Source organism: Schistocerca nitens, chromosome 1, assembly GCF_023898315.1.
Source record: "Schistocerca nitens isolate TAMUIC-IGC-003100 chromosome 1, iqSchNite1.1, whole genome shotgun sequence".
NCBI lineage: Eukaryota > Metazoa > Arthropoda > Insecta > Orthoptera > Acrididae > Schistocerca > Schistocerca nitens.
This window is the reverse complement of record NC_064614.1, coordinates 1,176,772,518-1,176,796,088: the sequence shown is the minus strand read 5'-3', so window position 1 is coordinate 1,176,796,088 and position 23,571 is coordinate 1,176,772,518. Positions and strand designations below refer to the sequence as shown.

The following is a 23,571-nucleotide window of genomic DNA, read 5'->3' as shown; positions in this document are numbered from 1 at the left end:
GAAATTTAAAATTGTTTTTTTCCTACTCTATTGTTTTTCCTTTTGTATTTGTGATTTTCCGTGTCCTGTAAACCCTTTCTCAATTCCTATGGAATAATCTTAAAATTCACAATTACAGTTTAAATAATGGTGTCATAAAATGACTGCAGTTAATCATTTACAGGTAATAAAGCAAGTAACAACTCTCTTCCAATTCCACCTACAGTGACTGTCACAAGTTCCACTAAGGCAGTTCCTGTTCGTGGAAGCAGTGGTAGTGAATCAGTATTAGACGCAGATTCCAGCAGCACAAAAAGTGGGCGACGTCCTAGTGTTGACACAGTCTCCACCTATCTTAGCCATGAGTCAAAGGATGGGGAGCTTAGAGTTTCACAGGTACTATTTGTGTGTGTGTGTGTGTGTGTGTGTGTGTGTGTGTGTGTGTGTGTGTGTGTGTTTGAGAGAGCGAGAGAAGATTGTTGAATCCCTCTGGTTATGTTGAATACTGGAATTTAATACAGAGTTTGTCTGCAAAGTAATAAGATTGGGTCTGGTCTAAAGAATTTATTGGTCTGATCAATACACATAGTTAAAATTCTTCAAAATTGTCTCCTTGGGCATTGATACATCACTGCAAACTTGATTCCTGTGCTGCAAAGACTCCCTGGATGTCAGCTGTCATAACCCTCTTTCAGAAACTCTGTAACAGCCCACAGGATGGTGGGAACATTGTTGAAACTGTGACCTTTCAGGCTACTCTTTAGCTCTAGGAACAGAAAAAAGCCTAATGAGCTCTTACTGAGGCCTTATGGTGGCTGCAGTAAGATTCCAATTGTACAATGAAGCCTTTCACTACCGGATGTTTCAGCTGCAGAGAATTCTTCCGGTTTGTATGACCGTGGTCCATGGAACTCTTCTATCCCTAGAAGGGTTCCATGGACCACGGTCATACAACACGGAAAAATTCTCGGCAAGATTCCAATTCTTATCCGGGCCGTGTAGGCAGTCACAATGAAGGCAGTATGGGCTGGAGTGTTGTCATGAGGGAGCTTCCAGCAATCGATAATCTCCAGTGGTTTCCAACATGTGACTGCTTTGTGCAGCATGCAAGGACTTCCTTGGAGAAAACAGCATCAACGGTTCATACCAAGGGTACAATTTTTTATTTATTTATTTATTTATTTTTATTTTTTTTGCCACATTTCTGCGCAAAACACTTATTGACCAGCATCCAGATCGCTCCATGTCTTCAGCAGTCTCCTGTCCGTTCTTGAACTCGCTGAACCAATGGAGAACGTGGGTCCTTCACAGGACATTGTCTTTGTAAGCTTTCTTAACCAAGGCAAGTGTCTTGGAAGCAGTTTTGCCCAGGTGAAAACAAAATGTAATCGTGCAACACTGCCCCAAGGAATGCACTATTTTTCCTGATGGGGAGTGTGCTACTGTCGACTGGAGTGTTTCTTGGTAGCCAGTCTCATTATTACTTTATAAACTAACTCTGTATGTAAACCTAAATGTTAGACCAATTGTCAGGATTAATGTTTTGTGTCAAAATTTTCTCCTTTCCCCCCGTAAGTTCCTTTATTAATAGTAGTTCAACCCTTAGTTTATGAACTGTGATATTGTACATAACATTTTGAGAGCTTTAACAGAATTTTGTATGTTGGTGTCATTTGAATGCTACATGTTTGTTGCTTGAGCAGTTTTTGTTTCTATTTTTGTCATTACTCTTCTGTATCGTATGGAAAAAACCACCATTTGGGATAAAACTCCCACATTATGCACATCTTAATGTTTCATATTTTTCTTTTGCCCTTGGTTGATAGGGAATTGCAGTACAGTGTTACTTACCAATAACAATGAAAAAAATCAATATTGATAAAATTATTTAATTGGATAGAGAGAAAATCTACTTACCAAGTGGCGGCAGAACACACACATAAAAGACTGTTCAAATCGCAACAGTCTTTTATGTGTGTGTTCTGCCGCCGCTTGGTGAGTAGATTTTTTTATCTGCCCAACTAAATAATTTTACTTAACAATAAAATACTCAAATTGAAAGTTATACTCTATCAAGGAATCTTTTTTACCAATCCTCATTAACTAAATTAATATTGAATTAACACAACAGAAAAAGATTCATTATTTTTAAAAAATACTTTATGGTTGTTAAGAGAGCATTATCTTTAGAGGGGATAGAGAGTATTATAATTTACAGATTCTGCAAAACTTAACTAAAAATTAAAATGAAACATCAACACTGTACTTCTGTGTATCGAGCCTTCATATTAATGAAATAGTCACTCTAACGGAAAACCAGGATATATGGTTCAAAATTGTTAACCAAAGTTGAACAAAGGCAAAGGTTTTTATGCAATATTACTAAAATTGTCAGTGTGTGTAGAACTAGATTGATATTTAAATCAGTTTACCCACAGTGAGGAAACTTCTGGCAGAATGTAAATAATTTAGGAGTAAAGGAGACGACTCATCAAAAGTGGAAGCGTTGTGTTGTATACACCCACACACAAAAGAGAATGAAAACTTACTAGCTTTGCAAAGAAATCATTTTGAGTTGCAGATCACAACGAAAAGACTGTTACACATTGAGATTTCAGCCAAAGCCATCTTTGGAAAACGCGCGCGCACGCGCCCACACACACACACACACACACACACACACACACACACACACACACACACACCTGCGCCTGTACCTTATGCCAGCTAGACACACTGTGCAGTTCGGCAGATGGTCTAGGAGGGGACAAGAAGAAAAAGGTGAGAAGCAGGAAGAAGGGTTGGTAATGTGTAGCTAATGGCTCAGAGGAATGCAGCAGATGGGCTGGCTAAGAATGCGAGAGGGAGGGGTGTCAGGTGGATGTGCTAGGCCTGTGATACACGAATACACAAATCGGGAACTAGTAAGGTGTGACGCACAATGAAGATGATGCAGAGGCTTGGATTGGGAGGGAATGACATCACACAGAAAGGTGAAACTGTTGGATGGAGGGTGTGGGGACAGTGGCTTAGTTTACTTTGAAACCAAGAGGATTATGGGAGCAAAAGATATCTTGCAAGGATGATTCCCATCCACATAGTTCAGAAAAGCTGGTGCTAGAGGAAAGAATCCAGATGGCAGGGTTTGTGAAGCAGCCATTGAGCTTAAGCATGTAGTGCTCAGTGTCATGTTGTGCACAAAAAGCTGTGCAGGGATTGCAGAGGGGTGGATACAGGACTTGGCTGCTTTCACAGGAACAGTATAAGCCTTTGACACAACTGGAGTAGGATTTGCACAAGTGAGTGAATCAGACAGCTCATGCAGCTGGGTTTTACACAGAGGTGTGACCCTGTATGGTGTCAGTGGGTTGTATAATTCATGGATTTGGTGTCTGGAGTGCTCTCCCATGGGCTGGAGGGCAGTGGTTTCAATTTTGATCTGGTTCAGGTTCATTGTGATGTCTTTGTGGTCAGTACTCAGGGCCAATACACCCTATCCTCATTTCTCAACAACATCAACATCTTCTCTCCCATCTGCTTCAACTGGTCCTCCTCAACCCAACATGCCACCTCCCTGCACTTTGACCTCCTCCTCTCTGATGACCCCATCCACCTCTGTTCATATTAAATCTACTAGCTATCAACAGAACCTACATTTTGACAACTGTCACCCACTTCCACACAGTGTAGCCAGTACATAACAGTACACCTGCAGTGACAAGAATTCCCTTGCCCAGTATACTGAAGGTATTACATGGCCAAAGACAGGCACTACCCCCCCCCCCTCCCCCTTTTCCCCCAAACCTAGTCTGAAAACAGAATTCCCATGCCATATCCTCACACACCCCAAATCGAACCATCACCTCCAAGAATCAGCTGCAAAGGACTACCTCTTAACTGGATTTGTTGAACTATATACTTCTCCAGGGCTTTGATTATGTACAGTCATGCCCGGAAATGAGGGACATGCTACCCAAGATTCTTCCTATCCCTCCTAAAGTGGCATTCCATCACCATCTTCCCAACCTACATAACATCCTGATCCAATTCTGTGCGACTTCCATTCCCAACCCCTTGCCAAAGGGACCATATCGCTATAGGTGACCCAGGTACAAGACCTGCCTGATTTCCCCACCCAGTACTTCCTACTCCAGTCCAGTCACAGGCTTATCCTATCTCATCAGAGGCAGGGCTACCCTTGAAAGCAGCCATGTCATATACCAACTCTGCTAAAGTCACTGCATAGCTTTTAGTGTTGGCATGGCAACTAGCTGGCTGCCCACCAGAATTTTTGGCCACCTTCAAACTGTGGCCAAGAACAAAGTTGATGGCCCAGTGGCACAACACACAGCTGAGCACGACATGCTCAATTTAAATGGCTGCTTCACAGCCCATGCCATCCAGGCCCTTCCCTCCAGTACCAGCTTTTCTGAACTGTGTGGATGGAAGTTATCATTACAAAACATCCTTCCCTTCCATAATCCTCTTAGCCTCAGTCTGCATTAACCCACTGTCCCAACATCGTGTACCCAACAGTTTCCCCTTCCTGTGTCATGCCTCACTATTCCCAATCCTCCATGATATCTTCATTGTGCGCCATACCTCACCGGCTCTGGTACCCATGTACTGCATGCCTAGCCCCTCACCTACCACCCCTCCCTCTTACATTCACAGCCAGCACATCTGCTACTGCCCTCCTAGCTGCCAGTTACCCATCCCCATTCCCTTGTTCTGCTTCGCACCTCTTTCTCCCTTTAGCCACTCCACCCAACACAACCCTCATCCTGCCCTAATTCACCTGCCAAACTACAATCCTGGCAATGTGTGTGTCCTGTTGATGACTCAACCTTCTGTTGTTTGGGAAGTGCTCTCTTTTACTGCTAAATTATTTAAATCAATTTTCCATTTGTTTCACTTAAGGGGTGTAATATATGTGTTAATGGACTCCCAGGTAATTCCAGTAGAGAAAAGCAGGGCAGCCTTGGTTTAAGCAGTGATCATCCTATTTCCGTACTCTCAGCTATATCAAAGATGACTGAAACAAATTGTGTACAATCAAATAACAGCATTTCTCAGTAAAATAGAATCATTGACCAAACACCACTTTAAATTTCCTTAGAACATCACTGTTAATGGTGCACTTTTCAGTTTCACTGGCCAGATTCTTCGATGCTTGAATCAGGAGGAATTTTTCTCAGCACCTTTCTTTGATCTAAGAAAGGCTTTTTATCTTATTAATCATTTACTGTTACTTCAGAAGCTAGAATTTTTTGGCTTTAAATGTATACCAGCTGTGAGATTTCCATTTTGTTTCACCAACTGATGGTGGAAATGATAAGCCCAGAGCCTGAAAAAAATTTCTCAGACAAAGCTCTGATAAACTGTGGAGTCTCACAAGGCTCAGTGGTATACTCTGTCCTTTTTCTACTTTTTATCGGTGACCTTCGTTAAACCTCTCAAATGCTTCTCCTGTGTCATTTGCAGGTGTGCAAATTTGATATTCCTAACCAGTTCTATAACTGAAGTCCAAGATTAATGACACATCTAAAGGCTACTGTCGTGATTGCAGAAGAATAAATTGTTGCTATACACAAGCAAGACAACTTATATAATCCGACAAGAAACCATCCTGCCCTCAGGGAAACCTTAAAAAGTCATGACAAACCAACTGAACAAGTAGCAGAGGCAAAATTTTCGAGAGTTCGCATTGTTAGTACACTTCCGTGGGAGTACTATAAAGAGATCAACTGCTAAAAATGTTGGGTAGCCTATGCTACATATTCAGAATTTCCAGTTAGTCATGTGATATGAAAACACAGAAATATCATAGACCAACACACTCAGTATATGGCATCGCTCTGTAGGGGTAGGGGAAGCTTTTTACAAAACTATTTTCCATTTGCATAAAAGAACAGTAAAAATAATAGAGGGAGTACCAATGTGATCAACCAACAGACTTATATTCAGAGAAGTGAATATGTTACCTGTGTTCTGTACTTATATTCTAGAAACAGTTTCTTTTGAAAGAGGGCAAGAAAAAATTTGATTTGTTTGCCTCAGTGGAAGAAATACACAAGCGTGACTTATGAAACAAGGGAAATATTCATTTGGTGAGCCAAATATTAACAGAAATTATGATGTGGTAAGAATTATGGGCAGCATACACTTCAGCAAACTACCCCTATCCACTGTAAATAAAACCATTACTTCAAGGAATAATGTAAAGGAAATGCTAATAAAACTTACCTTTGATTCTGTACCTCATTCTCTCCACAATATAATTTTAATTGTAAGAATCATATACTCTTAAGATGCTACAAATACAGGTCTACTACACATATAATTTCTTTTCATTTTTGTGACTTGTTCTAAACACAAATCTCCTAGTTTTTTATATCTTGTACACTTGTATATTATAAAATAAATAAATAGTTTTAAGTAATAAGGGCAATGCCTAAGGGGAAATGTCCAATATCTTTATAATGTGAACTATGATTAAAGGAAAGTACAATGTTGAAATTCACCTGACATTGTACCTAATTATAGTAGTGCAGGTGAAATATCCTGGGAAAGTTTTAGCAAGAGTGTACCTAGAAAGCTGTATAATGTTACATTTTGTAGAAAGCATTTACTTGTCATTCTTCTTTTCTTTCATAATTGGGAAAGGCTCACACAACAAGAGGAAATCACTGAATTTCCATTTTTTGGGAAGAAATGAAAGAAAGGAAACTCAAAAACTAAAATGGTAGATATTACAGGTTGTGAAGCCAAAGCTAATCAAGGAGGTGGCACCAGACATATGGTATTTGGCATGCACCAAGTTAGTGCGCACCGAATGTTGAATAGGCAAACTGCTCACTGTGTTGTCAAGGAGGAGTCACCAGATGATGATCACGTTGAACTAGACATGTGCACATCGCCATACACTGTGTCACTCTGGGAGCAACAGATATTCATCATTCAGTTGCTCTACAGAAAGGGAAACAATTGGAAACTTGTAGTTAGTGCCGCTGCTTTTGTAGTGCTGGTGTGCGACAGTATGTTAAGAGAGAAGAAGAAATTGAGGAGAAGATAGTGTTCTCAAACTTTACTGTATTTAAGCGGATCCTAAACTATACCATTAATAAATCCTTATTTTAAAGTTTAGTGACATCTTTCCCAAGCATCAAAAATTACGTTAGAATTTTTGTAATCTGTAAAGATGAACTCCATATTACAGGTACATCGTGCTACCACTTCAAAACTTCCAATACTGCGTCACTAGGCCAACCCATTTGCAAACAAAAAATGACGATGTTGTAGCCTGCAGGAATGGCAGATTCAATACTTTGATCTCTGTTTAGTTAATAAGCTGAGTGCATTGCTGTGACCTTGATGGTTTGTAACTAAGAGATGCTGGGGCATCTGTAACATGTTCTGAGCACAACTGTATAACAGCATTTGGCAACAATAATCGGTGCTAAGGAGAATGGGATTTTACTGTTATATAATTATAAACTCTAGGCATCTAGATTAGCTGTAAGATCTTCGCTTTGAGGGTAAAATTTTAGAAAGTATGGACCTTTTCAAAAAATATTTAGTTCACTCATTGTCACAGATACCGTAACCTTCAGTGAAACAGTACAAGTATTGTTGAAATGTTGCTCTTTTTTTTATATTCTGATCAATAGTTTAATTTGGGCAGAATAAATTCTTTCTTACTTCTTCAGAAATTGTTTAGATTAAATAACCACCCATATCTGAATGGGAACAGAACAGCAGAACAGGGATGGCAACTCTGTCACACACTGAACAGTGGCAAGCAGAGAATGTAGATGTAAAGACAGATATACATCTGTATGTATATAGTTGTGGTTGTGTGTGTATTCTGCCCACTCCCTCATGTGCCCCCCCTCCCCCCCCCCCCCCCACACACACACTGTATTTGCATTCTGAACATGCCATTATCTTAATATCAGATGCTGTAAATATTAATTTGATTCTTACTTTCATTTTGTACATTTGAATGTAGTGTGATGAATTATTATCATCAAATCTGAAGAAAGAAAGAGAGCCTTTGCCAATTAGAAATTTAGTCTCTTCCCTCCTTTAAGACTGCAACAAAAGTTTTTGATATTAAAATATGCAAACAGACCTGATAATTTCTTAGTTAATTCTTTTGAAGATGCAGTTTACTTAATAAAGTATGTGATGTACGTCATGGAACCTTTATATGCAACCTTAATTGGTTAACTTTCTGTTATTTCATTCACCATTAGCTTTTTCTTGTTTGTTTGTTTACAGAGGGATTTGTTGGATTGCAGTGCTGGAAGTGAGGATGTATTTGAAAGTGGACATAAAACTAATGTTGCTTATAAACAAAAGAAATATCCTACAGAGAGTGGCACAATAGTCGGTGTTGACCCAGCAAGCAATGTTATATCCCAGTATGTCCGAGTAGTAGAAGATGGTTGTTGGACTGATGCTCGGTGTCCCATTTGCTTGATAGGACTGGTGGACTCGGGTAGTGTGGTTGTGGCATTGACAAGATGCTGCCATCAACTTCATCTGGATTGTCTCAACTCTATGCTCACCAGGCAGATACCGGGAGGGAAGGTATTACTGGGCAGAGTGAGATTTGTGCCCACTATATAGCTATATGCTAGATATATAGTTCTCTATAAAAGTAACTATTGAAATCACAGACTTCAGGTCTGCCTATTACACAAATAGCTGTTGTTTATAAATGCCCTAACATGTTTCAGCACTTTTGTGTTATCAGCGGGTACTGTGAAAAGGAATGGTGCTACTCACCATATAGCGGAGATGCTGAGTCACGGATAGGCACAACAAAAAGACTGTCACAAATAATAGCTTTCGGCCAGTAAAGCCTTCGTCAGAAATAGATGGCAAACACACTCATACACACTCATGCAAACATGCTTTTGTGTGATTGTGTATGTGTGTGTGTGTGTTTGCCTTCTAATTCTGACCAAGGCCTTACTGGCCAAAAGCTATTATTTGTGACAGTCTTTTTTTAGTGCCTATCTGTGATTCAGCATGTCCGTTATATGGTGAGTAGCAACTTACCTTTTCACAATATTGTTGCATTCCATCCTGGATTTTCCATTGTTTCATCAGTGGGTATTTTTATTCAGTTATGTACAATGTAAACATGATTTATGTAATAATTATTATAACAGTTTGCCAGTTGTAATTATTGCTTTTTTTGCATTGTTGGGTTCTGTAGGATGTTCTTTACCTCTCTGTATACTGCTTGCTTGTCATCTGCAACTAAGTGATGTTACTGTGAGTTTGGTTGGTGAGTTAGCATATCACTTTCTCTATGAAATGAAAATTTGTCATGTAAAAATATGTTGCAACTATTCTGTGATTAGTTACAATTAGATTTGAAATATGCAGTCTGCATTCTCATTTATAAACAACTGCTGTTTGCATAGAGGTGGATATGAAATCCAGTAATTTTTGTCTGCAAACATGGCTTCTGTTGGAGTGTCAAAAACCAAATGAACTTTACAAAAAGACAGTCAAGAGTTAGGGTTTTTCATTTCATTTTATTAATTTTTTAATGAAATGTAATATTTTCTTCCTTCATGTTGTGACTCTGAGGAGGAGGAGGAGGAGGAGGAGGAGAAGAAGGAGAAGAAGAAGATTCTGCACCATGCAGTTAAACAATTTTTGTCGATGTAGATTGTGTTACATATAAGGTTCACTCTAGAAATTTGATACAGTATTACCAGTTCCTAATGCGCTAAAAATTACCTTCACATATTTCCTAAGTACTCTTCACGAAGTTGATTCTACTGGTGAACCTCGGAAACCACTTACTATCAGCTCCTTGGTATGTGTTCTTAGAACGGTTGAACAGTAATACTCTGTTATCATACAGCCACTACTGGCTAATCATCATGATACCCCGAGAAAGCTATTTCTTCTGTTAGAATGTAGAAGGGCAAATAAGCCATACTGGGCAGGATCTGTACTGTAACTTGCAAACGGAAGAGTGTGTATTTAGGACTTCTCAAGAATTGCTAGTGAGACATATGAGACAATGGTTAAGATATGACGTGTTTTCAGGAGGAGTGAAGAGCAAATCTCCATTCAACAGTCCTGATTTTTTTCCACAATTTCCATAAATTGCTTGAGATGAATGCCAAGCCAGTTTCCTTCCCCATCCTTGTCCAACAAGAGCTTGTTTTCTGTCTTTAATGACCACAACACCAGACTGAAAAATCTGCACAAACATGCAGTCAAATCTTCATAAGACTTCAGAGATTGACAACTTGATTGAAATGTTCAAAAATTTAAAATTGTGCACTTCACAAAATGGAGAAATATACATTCTATGACATCAATGTCAGTGAGTTACTGGTGGAATCTGTCAAATCATACAAAGATTCTAGTGAAACGATTTGTGGGGATATGAAATGGAATGCTCATATAGGCTCTGTCATTGACAAAGCAGTTGGCAGACTTGAGTAATATGGAACTATAAGGAGAAAATGCAGTCATTTTACAAAGCGTATTGGTGTCAAAATACTTATGCAACCTATCCTAGAATGTTGGTCAGATGTGTGGGTCCCATACCAAACACAGCTAACAGTGGATATTGAACATATAAAAATAAGGGTACCATGAATTGTTAGATTTTTTTGGAGGAGCATCATAGAAATACTGCAAAATATGAACTTGCAGAAACTTGGGAATAGCCTTCAACTATGTCATGAAAGCCTAATTACAAAGTTTAAAGAACCTTATTAATCAGGGAATTTAGCCACCTACATATCAGTCTCTTAGGGACACTATTACACTAATTACAGTACACACAGAGGCATTTAAGCAGACATTCTTCCCATTCTGCATAATTGAATAAAATGGAGAGAAATCCCTAATATGAGGTGCAGTGGAAAGTACCTTCTGACATGCAGAGAATGTACGTAGATTTACACATTAAAATCTGACCCATCTCCCTTTCTTCAAGAATTGCTTGACTTTTGGCTGTCCTTTAAGAGGGTTACTCTAACTTTATTTTAAGATGATTTGGTTGATTAGTCTGGGTTGTTTTGATTGATTAGTCTGAGTTGTTTTGAATGTACTGAATGAATGTGTGAATAGGTGCATTGTGTATTCTCTTTAATCATTTTGTGAACACAAAGATGTTTTAAAACTTCCTCGCACAATCAAACTGTGCGCTGGACCTTCACTCAAACCCGGGACCTACACCTTTCACACGCAAGTACTCTACCATCTGAGTTACCCAAGCGTGACTCGCGTAGATTTACTTCCGCCAGTACCTCATCTCCTACAATCCAAACTTCACAGAATAAAGAGATGAGGCACTGACGGAAATAAAGGTGTGAGGGCAGGTTGAGAGTCTTGTTTGAGTAGCACTTGCTTGGTAGAGCACAGGCCAGCAATAGGCAAAAGTCCACAGGTTTGAGTCAAGTTCTAGCTCATAGTTTTAATCTGCCAGGAAGTTTCATATCAGTGCACACTCTGCTGCAGTGAGAAAAATTCCTTCTGGAAACAAGATTTCTTTTATACAACAGATGCTGAAAACATGAACTAACTTTCATCATAAAGAATAGTTGTTTTCTGTCTAAATTCAGCGAGCCACTAAGGCAGGCCACACTAGCGAAAGAATCCCCAGAGTGTTAGGTAAGAAATGGTATAGCTGTCATCAACCAGAAATTTGGTTTGAACACCATGGTACTTTACTGCTCGTGCTTCTATTGTATTCATCTGATCTTTGAACTGACTGACCCAGCCACTTATAAGAGGACCTACAGTTACACATGGATTAAAAATCACAGTACAACTCGGTATTTTTCACTTTAACAAACATTATCAGAGGGAAAGAAGCGATAAGTGACAGATAAAAATCGTAGGGCTGATTAGGGATCAAACCAGAGACTTTTTCAATGTAGTCCAACACTTAACCACTAGATCACCAATCCAAATAATTATTTCTTGAAATATCATAATTCTGTGAAGGCAGAACAAATGAGCAGAACTCAGTCCTCGTAACAACTTTCAAAGTATCCTTCAAACACAGTGTAGCACTTGGAATGTGAGCCTATCAGAGAGATACATCAGTGTTTGACCTATCTTGACAGTGTGTTAACTTAGTGTTGGATGGTGATCCAGTGGTGACAAGAAAAACTTTGGTCCAATTACACCAACTCACATTTAGCACTTTTGTGGTGATATATACAAACTTGAAAGGCAGAACTGAAATGAAAGATTTGTGGTAAGACAGGTTCTGATTGTAATCTTTTACAGAATTGCCTACTCTGTGGTAAGATTCATGTTTCATCAAAATCAGTCATCTTGGTGGCAGAGGAAGAGCAGTTTACAATTAACATGATTTTGCTATCTGTTGCAGTGTAGAAGCAACTGTGCTCTTGTACAACCTCATTGATAGGGACCGGAAAATTTGCATCTATTTGTGGCAAAATTTGCATCTATTTGTGACAAAATTTGCATTTTTTTCTGCACTAATATAAAAAGTTGTCACGCTACATGGGTGAAGACGAACAAAGCCGTAGTTCTTTGAAATTTACTGTTAAAAAAGTGCCGATTGGGAACTTTTTGACTGCATTGTTTGCTTCTGCAAAAAACTTCAACACCTTTTTGTTCCGAAATCGCCTTTGTTTTCTTGATTTGGCAGTATTTAAGCTTTCAGGAATGATTGTTCTGTTGAAGAGCAGCAGCATTTTCCCACCAGTGACCTGAAAACGTTGTCAAATTAAGGAGTTCTGGACATTACTTACCTTTTCCGCCCAATTTGATGATTACAAAATCTGCAGACTATTAATTTCGAATTTTCTTGGGCATTTATAGCTGTGCGACCCATGCTTGACTACGCTATAAATTGGACGGACAAGGTATTCCGCATAGAAGTAGAGCCAAACATATGGTAATTCTATTTTTATGTTTGGGGAAGGATTTTGCTGCAGTCGAAAACGTTGCAGATATTATTTTCCAGTCACTATAGCAAAGAGTGCTTGTGTCATTGGCTATTGTGGCAGATAGCCGCAAGTGTAGACAAACTAGAATTTTGACAGCCAGACATGAGGGGAAAGGTGCAGGGAAACAAGCCCCGCCTCCCTTTAGCAGGGCAGCAGTCTACAACAGGACTGACACATTGTTACAGATGTCGCCAATCTCATCTGGTGTTGTAAGGATGATAATCGAAATCTGTGGTAGACCAGTATTGATCGCTTCAATTTTTTCAAAATAAGAAAAGGAACCACAAGCAAAGTACGGCACAAAGCATTCGGGGACAGCTACGTGCAATTGCTTTTTGAGGTTAGCGGTGTATTGTTAATGATATAGTTCAGGCCCGACCTCTAGCAGTACTTGATGCGACCACAGTTCAAAACATCCATCACATAATTTACCGTGTTAAAAGGTCCCACATTATGTAATCTTTTGAGCTTTGACTAACAAGCAAGCATACACGTTTCTTTGTTGTAAAATGCTAGGTGCCATGACGGAGTAATACTGCGTTGCATTACGTGATATGTATCTTCAATAGACCATTCAACCATCCACAGTTGGCATGGCGCTAGATCATTGTGCCCATTGATACATTGTTGTGTTCGTACACTTTTTATTTTGCAAACAGGTTCTACACCATTATCTTCCCTAATTGGGCTTTGCTAGATGATGTACAGTATCAGTAACTGAAACTTAGTTACATTTTTGATATTTATATGCAGAAAATAAAGCTATTTCAAACTATCTCTGATAAAATGGTCATATGGATACAAATTGCTATAAAATACTATTAAATAGTTTTATGCTTTTGCATTTTGAGGCATAATTTGCATTTATTTCCCATTTATCACAAAATGTGAATTTTTCTGGTCCCTGCTCATTGAAAACAATATGCAGAAATGTTTTGATCTGTGAAAGGAACGAATGAAAGTCAAGGGTTAAGTGGGTTCCATCTTGAAAGTGATTACTACTAATAGAACATATTTGGTAAAGTGCACAGTTTTACAGCCCCACCCTCAATTCTTTTGCCACACATTCCTTAAACATTAAATTTCTGAAGTAAACTCCTGGTCCAATGAATTGATAATTTTCATGAAACTTGTAACAGCATAAGGACACAGTTAGAAAAGTCATGTTCTAATATGCCATATCAAATACTGCCTTAGTAATACAAGCAGACCTCTTCTTTCTTGCCTACGTAGTAGATATTTAGTCCTGTTTGTTGTGAAATATTCCCAAAATTTGGCATCCATGGAAAGTCTGTGGAAACTTTTTGAAGAAAGCTGATGGTAGAAATGTTAAAGTCTAACACAATTTTTTTTCACTTAATTAATCTTCAACAAATTTCCTAGGCAACATCACATAAATTAAAATGTCAGATGCAAAAAACCCTTTCACAAACTTTTTTTTTGTCCTTGCAAAGTGTTATTCTAACAATGTCTGTAGTCATGTACTAAGAGTTGTGTGTTTTGTGCTGCATATGAACATGTTGCTTCATTGCATTGCAGAATCTCTTCATCCAGTGTCCTGTATGTATGACAATATATGGTGAGAAATTTGGAAACCAACCAGAAGGCAGCATGGACTGGACAGTTTTGAATTATTCTCTGCCTGGACATCAAGGAGTTAGAACTATACAGATAACATATAAGTAAGTATTTTATCATATTGAGTACTTTTATGTGCTAGTCACGTGATATCAAACTCAAAAATTGAAAGCTACAGACTGCAACATGTAGATAAAGTGAAAATGCTTGGTGACAGCCTATTATGTAAAGTTTCAATCAAAGAATTGGATAATTGATGACCTCTCATATATGAGCATGAAATTCAGGAAAGAAGAGGAATCCTTGAAAATTTAGCAAAGACTGGAAAAGGAAGAAGTCTCTCTGAATGCAAAGCAGGGAAGTACTAAGGCCTTTAAGAAGTATACCATTACATGTGTGCCATCATTTTTTCCTATAAAAGAAAGGTTCATTGCATACCTTTTTTTCCTGCTCTCTGTTCCTGCAGCACAGAACAGCATATTTATACCAATGTGTATCCACTTTGCTTGTAAGTTTCCAAAGATTTTTGTATTATGAATATTATTACAAATTGAGAGAGTGTCAAATAATTCACTGGAGTGACATGCAAGAGCCATGTTCAAGAACTAGTTGTGATTATCCAGATCTGGCTTTGCCACAATTTTCGCAAAATAACTTTAGAAGGCAGTAAGTGTAACTCCTCCATCAACAGGGCTATTGATTCATTTCCCCATGCTCATCGTACTGAGCTGTAAGTCAGTATTCAATCACCTCACTGGTAACAGGTTCTCAAAATCTAGCAGAGGCCAAATACCAGCCTCCTGGACTTAAGAAATTTAGCTTTTTTTCCTCCATTCTTGTTGGAAAGGGATATGGCATATATTACATTTGAAATTTAAATGTGAAGTGAAGTGAGTTTGTGTCATTCCCATGAATTTAAGCCATTAGCAATCCTGTACTTTTAATATTAAATCATGCTTATGTTGGCATAAAGCTTTAATGCAGAGAGGAACGTCAGAAGTGAAACTTGGATTTCTCCCAGTGCATAAAGTGTCCAAACAACTTATGGGAATGCAGACAGGTGACGTCTTCCATAACTGCCAGTATTTGGACAGATGAACACCTCTTATTTTCAAGCCACAAATGCAATGACAGAGTGCCGTGCAAGGAAATTTAAATCCTCGGCAGGCAGGGCTATGCCTACTGAGCAACATAATATGGCACATGCAGGAAGACAACACATGCATCATAAACAACCAATGCCACCACACAACAAAAGCTTACCAGTGTGAGAAGTCATTGATAGTGATTATTAATTGCCAGTGGGTGAGCAAATACAAGGCATGTTAAATAGTAAGTGTACTGTGGCTGTAATGGGTTGGGATCTTTTGTTTTTTGAGGGTTGTCAACACTGAGTTGTAGACGGGGATCCCCTGACCAGAGCAAGCTTTGCAGGAACACGATAGTACATAAACTCACATCATAGTGTCCAATTGTGTGAAAAATATCCTTAAGAAATCCCACCGACTGCGAGCCATGTGCTGTGATTTGCTTCCTCCTTGCAGAAGGAATGATACTTATCGAAATTTTTTTATGAATCGTAACGGTTCACAGCCAATGTTATGAACAGAATGAGTACATTTAAGTGCTATAGTGAATTTAGTGGAAGCAGAACAAATATTCACAGTGAAGGCTGAATTGGAGACCTACTATCTTGACTGATGAGTTGGTGCAAAAAATTGAGGAAACTGTTTGTGAAGACCGCCGATTGACAGTGGATGAAATTTCTGTGAGGTTTCAACAACTCTCCAGAATTCCTTTATACAAGACAGAAACAATGAGATACCAGAAACTGTATGCAAGATGGGTCCCAAAATAGCTGAGAGAGCAGTGCAAGAAAAATTCAGGGTAGTAGACCTGTGTGTTTCTTGAGCGACTTGAATTGGAAGGTGAAGATTTACTTGACTCTGTTTTGATTAGAAATGAAACATTACATAACTGAAATAAAGAGACAGTCATCACAATGGCATCACACCAATTCCTCATTTGCCAAAAAACTCAAAACCACAATGTTAGGCAAAAAACTGGAAATGAAAAGGCATCATTTTGTCAAATTTCTGCCTCGGGGGGAGACTGCGAAAGCTCAACAATATAGTGAGACTCTAAAAAAACTCAAAATGACAATTCAGAACAATAGGAGGGGAATGCTGATGAGAGGAGTGTGCTTTGTCGCATGACAGCGCCCACCCTCTCGCAACCTTAGCCTTGAATGTGCTCTTTGAATCATGTGGTTGGGATGTTTTGAACCACCCTCCACTTACACCTGACTTGGTGCCTTCAGATTATTCTCTTTTAATCTCTCTGAAGGTGCGCATGAGTTATGGAATTAACTTTTTGGCTGATGAGAGGTGCAGAAAGAGGTTCTGAAGTGGGGGAAAGAGCTGGCAGGAGAGTTCTTCAAGAAGGACATAAAGAAGTTTGTGCTACAGCACACCACATGCATTGAACAGCATGATGATTATTAGTGAAATGGTCAACAGTTATCAACAATATCCTCTTTTTTTCCAAATATGCTTCTAAAAGAAACAAAAATCTAATACACTTACTTTCTGAATGTGGCTCGAAGCATTAACTTTGGCTCTTTATTTTACCAGGGAGAGAACAGGCCTCATAGCAGAATTTAAGCAGAAACTTCTACCTCTATTTAGAAGGTGAAATGACAGGGTGTTCTCGTCAAAATATTTACAGTCGCCAAAGGCGTCAGCCATCTGCACCCAGAATAAGTTGTTTGAACCTCTTACACAGCAGGAGAAACTCAACAAGTGACCTTATAAATAGAGGAGGAGGTTTTTGGCTAAATTCTGCTTGGAATCGTACTCTTTCCTTGGTCAGACAACATAGGCACAAAGATGATGCTACTTGCCCAACAATTGGTAGTTAATGTCCAGTATCAATAACTTCTGACGTTGGTCATCTTTGGTTATGTGGTGGTGCTAGTGGTTTATGATGCATGTATTGTCTTTCCACATATTCATAGTTTGTTGTCTTCGTAATTGGAGAAACAACAAATAACGATTGGCGTGAGTTCCAAATTCTGTTTATTGCCAACAGTTCCACAATACTAACACAACTTGGTGCTTGATCAAAAGCAGCGACTGGGCTGCAGTCCGGTATGGTAAACAGTCGTAGCACAGTGTAGCGTCGTTCCTGGGTGTGACGTTGACGTAGCAAGTAGGTAGCCCAACATGAGACTGCCAGGCGTGGCGGTGTATGCGGCTATATAGGGCGAGTGGCGGAGGAATATGCCCACCGTAACCGAGTCCGCTTGTCGTGTCCTATTATGATTGGCGGTGCGACTTCACGTAACTATCTCTCGGGAGGACGCCGGCCGAGGTTGCCATGACAGTGCGGAGGCACTCAGTGTGTGAGGCCCGCGTCTGCATTGTACAGCTGTGCAGAGCTGCACATAAGCGGGGCATGCCGGCCGTTGGCTGTATGACGTAAAGACCGCGGCCACGCAGCTGCATGCGCCATGGTGTGGGCATTGACTATACCACATGGTTCTTGGTCAGTGTAGCCTGACGGATTGAGTGTTTAAATTTTCTTCTTCAGCATTCTCTTTTCGCACTTGTGGCTTGAAAATGACGAGGTGTTCACCTGCCGAGATATCAGCACTTTTAAATGGCATCATCTGGGTGCATTTTTGGCTTTTTGGAAACTTGTTGATTTATATATTTTCTCTTGGACTACAACTGAATGTAAAATTTGGTGAGCTCAGTTCTTATTTTATATAGCACTAGAATCATATGGAAAATTGATATTACTGACTTAGCAATTCTGATAATTAGGAATGGACAGCTTTCAGTCAGCATTTCAATATAGAGACAAGTTTTTCTCCTAATAATCTCTTAGTGATTTATAAGCGTTTATAAAAACTTTACCTAAGAAGAGTAAAATCATGTAAATTAATATAAAATGGTCAAATTATATACTTAGCAAGAAATGGCTTACTTCCAACAGCATTTAGAAACATGTCATTTTTTTAAAGTTATGAATGTATCATGCTGAAAGTGATTTACACAAGGTGGTGTTGTTACAACTTCCGATATATCACCATCTGCTTTGATGCTATAAGATTTTTATATGCAGCAAACTGTCAAAGATATTACATAAGCTGAATTTAGTTTGCATTCAAAACCTCCTTGTCTTAAAAAAATAAAAAAATGGATGTAGAAGGAATCCTGAATCTTTAGAAGGCGAACTGATTATTTGATTTGTGCTGCCTGCAGAAGTCTAAAGAGGAACAAATGAGTAGATAGAATTTTTTTACTAAGAACTTCATGTCTATGCAGTGAATTTATGCAGTTAAAAAGTAATACTTCCAAAATACTTAATGAGTCCTGTATACAACTTTAAAAAAGACAACTAAGCAATTGTAGACATATTGAATGTTATATCTAATGCATTCTGCACTTGGTATTCGGCAAAGCTCCAATCTTTTCTTTTTTTCCAATTCAGTATAGCTTCTGGAATCCAGGGCCCAGAGCACCCAAACCCAGGACGACCATACTATGCTGTTGGATTTCCAAGAATATGCTATCTTCCTGATTGCGAGAAAGGGAGGAAAGTGCTGAAACTGTTGTCAGTTGCATTTGAACGGAGACTTATATTTACAATAGGGCGATCAGTTACTACTGGCAGGGAAGATGTGGTAACATGGAATGAGATACATCATAAGACTGAGCCAGGATTATCAAATATGGGACATGGTTATCCAGATCCAGGGTATCTGGACAACTGTTTAAGAGAACTGGCTGCTCATGGAGTTACAGATGAGAGTTTGTATCAAGAACTGTAAAATATTATGTTCCTGCAATGTGTTCTCTGTCTGATGTAAATACAACAGTGCATTGTGTGCTCTGTGATCATTTTTTCAAAAACTCATCTCATTTAAAATTTTATGCAAATATCTAAGTGCCAAATTGCAAGTTAATATGTATAATAGATTGGACATCGAGTAAAAGATTTTTATATATGTAAAATCATTTCATTTAATGAAATGAGAAATACTGTTTCCTTTAAATTCTCCAAGTTGTGGTAGTAGCACTGTCTCACAATTTTTGAAGCATTGTTTAATGGAGGATGCTCTTTAAAAAATCCACTTTTTGTTTGTCGAAGTAATGTGCTTATTGTGTTTTTGAAACAAAGTTAAGTATTTGTCATACCTTATGATATTTGCTGTGGCTTTCAAAGCTGCTGATAGCTTCAGCAGATGGTTATAAGATCTTTCATAATTCTGAAGTATAAGTGGATGTATCTTAAGACTTTCATAGAACATGGAACTGAGATTAAGACAGTACTATAGAAGAAGTGTGCAATATGAAGTAGAAACAAAATAAAAAATATTTATTTAAAAGTTAATGGAGAAGCTGCAGAAATGTTGAACAGTGTTTATTTGGCAGATAAGGACTTCTCTTAATTAGATTCCTCAAAACTTACATAGGTTCTGTGAAGCACACCTCTCTGTCTGAATAACAAGTAAACTGCCAGAACAATTTTTTTGTTGATGCTTTTAATTGTCTATGCAGTAAGATTCTTAAGAGTTTTGTATGAGCATCAAAAGACAAATTGTAACATTTCCTCTTCGTATTTCCAGTCTTTCTTCTCTATTACTATTGTAATAATTTTCTTCAATAGCTATGAAGTCCCTGACTATCACGGAGCCCGATGTATGTTACCAAAAGTTTGGCTTGTGAATAGAGCTTCAAAATATGACTAAGAGTAACAGTTGTGATTGAGAAAATGAATAAAATACTGGTGTAGAGGTTCTCAAGTTAACTAGCTCTCAGTATTGTAGGATGTTGTTCTATTTAGTAAGTGAATTAAGTAGGCACATTGTTTGTTCAAAAATTGTCATAAGTCATATATATTATAAGCACAAAGCAAAAATGTATTTGTGTGCCACTTTCTTACCACTTGACCTTATATTATCTTGTGGTACACTAAACTTGAAACCACTATTGTTTCATATTTTTCTGCAAATCATAAAATACATTATTTACAAAAATATTTTAAATAGTTTAATTCCATTTCAAATCGGACAGCTCTTCTGAGTAGTGGGCTATTGTTCAGACAGCCGATGGTTAATTAGAAAAAAATTAAAGTTGATTATGATTATGTCTTTTATGTAACTCTCAGCACAGTGTGAACACTTTTCAGTTAAACCTTCTCATCATTACACTGCTTCAGCGCTTAGGTGAGATTTAGAATTACAGGTTCATCAGTATTGCTACTGCCACTCTGTCCAAACTTTATTCATGGCACCTATATAAAAAGAAATGGAAAAGAAGTGTCTATCGGAAGTTCTCAAACCTCGAAGCTTGTTGTCTTTAGTTTCATTACAAATAGTATTAATGCAGTTCAAATTATTCTGTGGCAGCTGTCTGTGTATGTACATTGTTTGTATTTTGTGTTGTACAGTATTACGGGATCTAGTTTCCTTTTGTAATATTCATTTCCATAAATGATAATGTTCAAATTAGATATCCGAAGGATCAGATTATAGGAGTGACACATTTTTAAAAAATCTTTAAGTATTTACTGCTCTCATGATATGAATGTAATAGTGTTACAAGAAAAGACAAAGAAAATAACCATTCATCTCTGAAATAGATATTGAATTTGAGTTACAGCTTATCCTCCCTTGCAGCTGTCCTGTTGTAGCAAATTAAAAATAATGAACAAAAAACTAAAAATGTTAGTGCGAAACATGTCATGTAGCATATGGTTTCAGTCTCCCCCCCCCCCCCCCCCCCCCACCTTGTATCTGTGATATTTATGCAGGTAATTAAACTACTGTGCTGATCATTCAAATAAGTTTATATAAGTGTTTTGTGGCCTTTATATTGCAATGAATAATAGTATTATGCCTGCAGACTACCTCATTAATCCTTTGTAAGCATTTTACTAGTTCATATTACTTGTGTAATATATAGTGTGTGTGTCTACATTAAAAACAAACATGTATCCTGTGAAGGTGTGTGTGTGTGTGTGTGTGTGTGTGTGTGTGAGAGAGAGAGAGAGAGAGAGAGAGAGAGAGAGAGAGAGAGTCCATGTATGTGTGCCTGCACTTTCTTTAAAATAAGATTCTATGTATCAATGTATTACTATATATTTACCTAAGTTTTCTGTGACATTTATGGTTGCAGAATGAGATTAATGGAGAATTGCCATATATTTTGAGATGTACAAATTTTATTGTGAAATAGAAAACAAAATTAGATACAAAAATTTACACTAAAATTATCATGCTGTTGTGTAGAATTTATATTTTATTGAATATAATAAATTGTTTACATTTTATAATATTTCATATTCATTGGTTGAACTAATGTTATTTCACTAATGATTATTCACAGTTCTCTTTATTCTGGATAAACAATCAGCTGGAGCTCATTTCATTTTTGTCTAGTGACATACTCTTTCTTTACTGCACATTTTCTAGGATAAGGAAATCTAAACCAAAACTTTTTTCAATATTTCATACAGAAGAGAAACAGCTTTTTACCATCAACTAAAACAGGAACAGTTTGTCGGCAGCTCACTGACTCAATATATATGGTTGCTTGTCTTGCTTTTGTAACTTTTAAAAACTTATTGATAAAAAAACATGAATGTAAGTAATATTTGCAATTATTGGAGGAATGGGAACTTTGTTTTAAAAACTGAATCTGGTGAGATGTATGATGCAGGAATGGATTTGGAAGTGACAATGGAATAGCCAACATTCAGGTACTAAAACTGCAGTTAATAATGAGTTGTCATTGTTAGTTCAAAAATAATAGCTAAATGCTTAAGTATTTACTGGTTACCATTTGAAATAAAATATAGATGAAGGTAAGTAGAAAGTTCAAACTGGAAATGGGAGAGTAATTCGTTGGAGAGGTGAGAACATAAATTAAGAATAGGTGGATGATTTGAGTCAAATATGTGTCAGTTAGTTTGGCCCTATCTGGAATTATAAAGCAGTGTTGTTTTAAGGGGGGAGAATAACTGACCCAGGTGCTAAAAGCAATGTTCCTGATGTTCCATAGTATGTGTAGCAATAGAAAAACAGGTATTGTTGGAGTAGATGTTTTACCTAGGCCTGTTGATTCTATCTTGGTAGCAAATAGACAAAACTTGCAGGTCAGATAACTGATCATAATCTGCTCTCATAGTTCACGTTACCATCCATTTTGTGTTTGTAACCAGTAATACGCATGAGGTGTACTACATTTTCAGGATGTATGTGTAAGCAATCATGAATAAGAGTTTTATAGGATTGGACAAAAATATAAAACAACTTTCTTGGGTGGCAGAAGGATATCATAGTAGTTTCAACAAGGTTTTTTTTTCTTTTTTTTTTCTGTAATATTATCGTATTTCAGGATATGACTGAAGGAATGATGCCATCAGTATAGCACCTGATTACCAGATTCTAGGGGTGTATGGTACTGAGATACCTTATTCATGTCTTAGTACCACATCATTTTGCTTGTGTCAGGCTGTACTGGTGAGAAAATTGGTCAGTCTTTGGAAATAAATTTTTCGAAGACCATTGACTATGACGAAGGAATATTTTTGATGGTAACAACACATCAATCTTACATTGTTTTTGAAGAAATATAGTGGAAGGTTCTGGTAGAATAAAAATAATTTAGGAGTAAAGGAGGCCATTCATGAATCACCAAACAGCAGAAGTTTTTAGGTGTTGAAAAGCACACGCAAAATAGAAAAAAATCTTGCCAAGCCCCTACATAGTGCTGGCTGGAAGCCCAATGGAGGAAGGGGAAACTGTTAGGTGGAGGGTGTAGGGACAGTGGGTTAACACAGATTGACACCAGGAGTGAAGGATGTGTATATAGGTAGTCAAAGCTGGTGGCGGAGAGAAGGATCCAGATAGCACAGGCTGCAAAACAGTCATTGAAATCGGGCATGTTGTGCTCAGTTGCGTGTTGTATCATTCAGTGGCCAACTTTGTTTTTGGCCACAGTTTCGCAGTGGCTATTCATTCTGGTGCACA

The 23,571-nt window shown here is 38.0% G+C and overlaps 1 protein-coding gene across 2 annotated transcripts in view; it reads left to right on the top strand.

Annotated features, from left to right (window-relative positions):
- The window catches only part of LOC126239006 (protein deltex), a 56,597-nt gene extending 34,777 nt beyond the window's left edge, over window positions 1–21,820 (top strand). Inside the window, exons 5-8 of one of the 2 annotated variants that reach the window (XM_049947828.1) lie at window positions 206–375; window positions 8,263–8,574; window positions 14,490–14,632; window positions 19,026–21,820. In XM_049947828.1, the coding sequence (XP_049803785.1) occupies window positions 206–375; window positions 8,263–8,574; window positions 14,490–14,632; window positions 19,026–19,365 (965 nt within the window). In that variant the 3' untranslated portion in view covers window positions 19,366–21,820. Of the gene's footprint in view, window positions 1–163; window positions 376–8,262; window positions 8,575–14,489; window positions 14,633–19,025 lie in introns of both variants that reach the window. The other variant, XM_049947827.1, reaches the window with a different exon arrangement.
- Window positions 21,821–23,571: the final 1,751 nt, after the last annotated feature.